The sequence below is a fragment of the Microtus ochrogaster genome, linkage group LG1 (assembly GCF_000317375.1).
Source record: "Microtus ochrogaster isolate Prairie Vole_2 linkage group LG1, MicOch1.0, whole genome shotgun sequence".
Taxonomy (NCBI): domain Eukaryota; kingdom Metazoa; phylum Chordata; class Mammalia; order Rodentia; family Cricetidae; genus Microtus; species Microtus ochrogaster.
This window is the reverse complement of record NC_022027.1, coordinates 50,994,378-50,999,631: the sequence shown is the minus strand read 5'-3', so window position 1 is coordinate 50,999,631 and position 5,254 is coordinate 50,994,378. Positions and strand designations below refer to the sequence as shown.

At 46.7% G+C, this 5,254-nt stretch overlaps 1 protein-coding gene across 2 annotated transcripts in view; it reads left to right on the top strand.

Annotated features, from left to right (window-relative positions):
* Window positions 1-5,254, top strand: part of Helq (helicase, POLQ like) — a 42,054-nt gene that overhangs the window by 14,414 nt on the left and 22,386 nt on the right. Inside the window, exon 9 of one of the 2 annotated variants that reach the window (XM_005359562.3) lies at window positions 2,405-2,644. The exons of the other annotated variant lie outside the window; for it this stretch is intronic. Coding sequence (XP_005359619.1) covers window positions 2,405-2,644 — 240 coding nt within the window. The remainder of the gene's footprint in view (window positions 1-2,404; window positions 2,645-5,254) is intronic. 2 annotated transcript variants of the gene reach the window in all.

Here is a 5,254-nt window from a genome sequence, read left to right as displayed (position 1 = left end):
GGCTGGCTGCATGCATCACAGGCAGGCTAACTACCACCATTGCTCTGAAGCCAGGTCACAGGCGGGCTGCATGCAGCAAGGGTAGGATAATCACCGCCATTGCTCTGAGGCTGGGTTGCAGGCGGGTTGCATGCAGCAAGGGTAGGATAATCACCGCCATTGCTCCGAGGCCAGGTCATGTCTACATCTGAACCTTCTCTTTAATAATCACTATGCTTGTTTTCTTAACTTGTGTGGGCACTAGAAATAATTTCCTATGAATTTTAGAAATGTACTAGTTTGGCAATTTGAGCTCTTTTAATATGAGCTCTGCTGTATCCACAGAGAAAGTGTAAGGCAGCTGTAAGTACTGATAGTTCTGTTTCCTGCACACGTTTGCTGTGTAGTTTCTATACCTGTTTGGCCCTGGCCTGAGGCTATGTCATGACTACTGACATGAATTTTCATCTGCTCATTCTCTATGGTCTCTCTCATGGACTGGCATGGACTATCTAAATTAGGGGGTTAACATTACTGGGTAGTACAATGCTAAAATGCTTAGGTACATTCAAGAAGTTAAATTTCAGTGATTGATAGTCTGCCTCTATGGTGATAATTTTGATTATTTAAAGGGAAAAAGGTCAGGCATGATAGCTCATGCCTTTAATCCCAGCACTCAGAAGGCAGAGGCGGGAGGACCTGTGTGAGTCTGAGTCCGTCTTAGTTAGTCTACATAGTGAGTTCCAGGACAGCCAGGGCTGCATAGTGACAGACAGACAAACATGTAACAAACAAGCTCAGGGCATTGGGCTGGAGAGATGATGTCTGGTTAAGAGCACTTCCTGTTCTCCCAGAGGACCCAAGTTCTATTCCAACACCCATCTCAGGAGACTCCCAGCTGCCTGTAACTCCAGCTCCCAGAGGATTCAGCACCTATGTCCCCCATGCCTGCCTGCACTCATGCGCAGGCGTGCACACACAAGCACACAAACACTAAAAAAAAATTTGTTGTTGAAGTTTCTGAAGTATTAGTGTTTAGACATTGTCTTGTCATATGGTATGTTTCCATTTTCAGAGCGAAAATTTATGCTTTAAGATAAACCATCTCCCATAAAGACATATATTGTAGAGGAAATAATTCTAGTGTCTAGAGCAGGGGTCTAACACCAGTATCCGTTCCATGGATTCATAGGAAGTGTAGGACCAAAATCCAGGAAGTCCCCAAAGCTTCTGAACTTGTCTCTAAGGTGTTATGTTTGGAGAGATAGTTGACTTTCCCTTAGTTTTAATCAGGTTTCCATTGGGTTCTGTGATCCAAAGAAAGACTTGGAGAGCCGTCCTTATGGTTAGCAAAGTAAGAATTAAAAGAACCTTTTATGGGACTGGGGAGATGGCTCACAGAACCCAAGTTTGGATTCCTAGCACCCTTGTGAGCGCCAGGCATGGTGGCACCCACCTACAATCCAGTACGGAGAGACATAGGGGCCTCCCTGGAGCACACGCAGGAGACTCCCTGGAGCACACACAGGAGGTTCCCTGGAGCATAGAGCACACACAGGATGCTCCCTGGAGCACACACAGGAGACTCCCTGAGCACACACAGGAGACTCCCTGGAGCACACATAGGAGACTCCCTGAGCACACACAGGAGACTCCCTGAGCACACACAGGAGACTCCCTGGAGCACACATAGGAGACTCCCTGAGCACACACAGGAGACTCCCTGAGCACACACAGGAGACTCCCTGAGCACACACAGGAGACTCCCTGAGCACACACAGGAGACTCCCTGAGCACACACAGGAGACTCCCTGAGCACACACAGGAGACTCTCTGGAGCACACACACAGGTTCCCTGGAGCTCACACAGGAGACTTCCTCAAGCCCACTGGCTAGTCTTGCTGGATGGAGTCCAGGTTCAGTGAGAGATTCTGTCTAAAAACCAAGGTGAAAATGGTGAGAAGAACACAGACATCAACTCCGGCCTCCTTGTGGAGACAGTGTCTACACCCTGTCCACAGGAAAGACATTTTCTGTCCTGTACTGATAAAAGGAGTTCATAGCTAGAAGGGATGTTAGCATGGTGTATTAGAAGAAAGTGGTAAGCACTTTCTAACTGTAATTCAAGGACTCATAGTTCCTCCTTTTAAAGATGTATTTATTTTATGATTATGGGTGCTTTGCATATACACATGTGCATGCACACACACATACACACACACACACGCACTGTGCACATACCTGATTCCTTCAGAGGTCACAAAAAGGTGTCAGATCCCCTGGAACTAGAGTTGCGGGTGGTTGTGAGCTGCTGTGTGGGTGCTGGGAACTGAACCTGGGTCCTCTCGAAAAGCAGTCAGTGTACTTAACTGCTGAGCCCTCTCTCTAGTCCCAGGCTCTTATATCTAAGGGATTCTTTTTCTAGGGACTTTCTAAACCACAGAGAGAAAGAAAAGTCCGAAGTGATTAAAAACTTGAGGGACATGGGCAACGGCAAAGTGTGCCCTGTCTTGAAGCGCACCGTCCCTTTCGGAGTGGCCTATCACCACAGCGGTCTAACGAGTGACGAACGGAAGCTTCTGGAAGAGGCCTACTCCACAGGCGTGCTCTGCCTTCTGACCTGCACGTCCACCCTGGCAGCGGGGGTCAATCTGCCGGCTCGCAGGTAGGGTGTCACTGACACGAACGCGTTCCTCCACTTGGTTTGCTTCCTTCAACATTTTAATGAAAAAGTGGATGTCCTGGTATTAGATCCCTCCCTCCTATGCCCTCTTTCTGTGTTTTCTGTTTGTGTCTTGATCTTGTGAGGTAGGGTCTCTGTAGCCCAGGCCTCTAACTGGAGGGAATTCTTCCACCCTCAGCTTCCTTCCTAGTGCTGGAATTAGAGGTGTGACTTGGTTTGGGAAGCCAGTTTAGTGGTTAGAACCCTGCCTGACTGAATGAGGCCCTGCATCCAGTCTACAGGGGAGGGGCTGAATTCAACAGCTCTGTTGTTGTTTTGTTTTGTTTTTTTGAGACAGGCTTTATCTGTCCTGGAACTCAGAGATTCTCCTCCTCTGCCTCCTGAGTTCTGGGATTAAAGTCATATGCCACCACTGCCCAGCCTAAATGCAATAGCTTTTTTTTTAAATTATTTTTATTTTTTGAGACAGGTTTCTCTCTGTAATAGCCCTGGCTGTCCTGGAACTCACTTTGTAGACGAGGCTGGCCTCCAACTCACAGAGATTTGCCTGCCTCTGCCTCCTGAGTTCTGGGATTAAAGTCAAATGCCACCACTGCCCAGCCTAAATGCAATAGGTTTTTAAGGTCAGAGCCTCGGTTACTACTTCATATATTACCAAACTTGTAAAACTGTATAACTGACTTCTTTATAATTCATGACTGTTTGTTTTCTAGCAAATAATTTATTTTCACAAGATTTTCTTGAATGTTAAGAAGCATTCTTTTCTGCTGGTGTACTTAAGGCAGGCTCAGTGTCATAGCCGCTGACTGTGCTGTCACCCTATGTTCATACTTTATTTGTTTAGAGACAGGGCCACACTGTGTAGACCTGGCTCAACACACAGAAATCCTCCTGCACCTGCTTTCAAGTGCTAAGGTTAACGCCTGAGCTTCCATGCAGCATGGAGTCAGCTTCTTGTTTCTGTTGGTTTTCTGGTTTTCTCCTTCCCACAGCTGTTATTTCTATTGTGGGGTAGAGGAGCATGTATGTCTCCTCATGACTGTGGAGGTCAGAGGACAGCCTTGACGACTCAGGAGTCAGTTCTCTCCTTCCGCCATGTGGGTCAGGACCTGGGGATAGGACTCGGGTTGTCAGCCTTAGAGGCCAGGACCCTGGTCCAGGGACCAGCCCCTCCAACAGCTTCTAGGCTTTCCCTTTCGCCTAATCCTCCTTGTGTGTGATTACCCTAATCAAAGTCACTACATCATTCCCTCCTAGTCCCACACCACTATCCCCCTTTCCCCACACCTAACTGCTAAACATGCATTTATTTATTCAACCCTCACAATTTATGACTGACATTTTATGGAATTAAAAATCTGTAAAATAATTAACTAGTTTATTGTCACATCAGATAAATGAGTTTCAAAGCCAAGGTTGGAACCCAAGCAGCCTGATTGTGTGATTCCAACAGTGCCGGCTTACCTGTCTCTTCGTGAGGGCGTGGCACCTGCTGAGCGGCTCCACCTTGAGCATGGTGGTTCTCTCCGTCCTAGGACAGTTGGTGGTCACGCCTGCATTTCCCCCTTTCGTCTTTGATGTCTTCTCTTGTGACGCGGGCTTGACACGGGCCTCAAGCTACTGGCTCTCATCTGCATGCTCCTACTCCTGTTCTACCTTCTGTGTAAAATCCAGATTTCTTGGTGGGCTGGGAGGCAGGTCAGTGGCAGAATGCTTGCCTAACACCAAGAAAACCCTGGGTTCAAACCCCAGTACCACCTAAAACGCAGATTTTTAAGACACAGAAGTAGGAGGTAAGCCCACCTGGGAGGGGATAGGAGGGCGTGGAAGTGGATGATGCAGAATGGCGATACACTGTATACATGTCTGGAATTGTCAGAAGATACAAAGTTAGTTTTTACTGTTCTTTTAATTATGTTCGTTATCTCTTTAGATTTTCCGTGAGTTTCCAAGTATTCTCTTGTACTGTACTTCTTGTCGCAGTCTGCTTTAATCCAGGGCCTGTGAGTCCCTCTGGGATCTTCTGTGGACACTTAGTCACTGATTCTGGGCGCTCTCCTTACTTCTTTTATGTTTGTCTTCTTTAAGTGTTCATCAATCCTAACACTCTGTTGAGACTTATAAATAAAGGTTTATGATTTATAAGCAATGACAGATTCTTCAATTCCCTTTGAAGAAGAAAGCTGACTACAGACTTGTTTATACCTAGGCAGGACTGGAACTGCTGCTTTTGTAGACTAATCCAGTTGAAATCTGCAATGCCTTACAGTTAAAGATAATATCAATTCATAGATTGGTAGCGCGTGTGGCACCGGTCTGTGCCAAATCTTTCAGTTCTAGGTATAAAATCCAGAAACTATGGCGAGCACTGCTATAGACTGCTATAGACCTCACAACTCCAGAGACTTCAGTGCAAGGGATGGCTGTGGTTTGTACTAACCCGTGGCTTAAAATAAGCCACTCACTGAACTTCAACTGATTCTTTCATTAGAAAAGAAGGATGTTGTTGGGGCTGGAGAGTGGTTAAGAGCATTGCCTGCTCTTCCAAAGGTCCTGAGTTCAATTCCCGGCAACCACATGGTGGCTCACAAC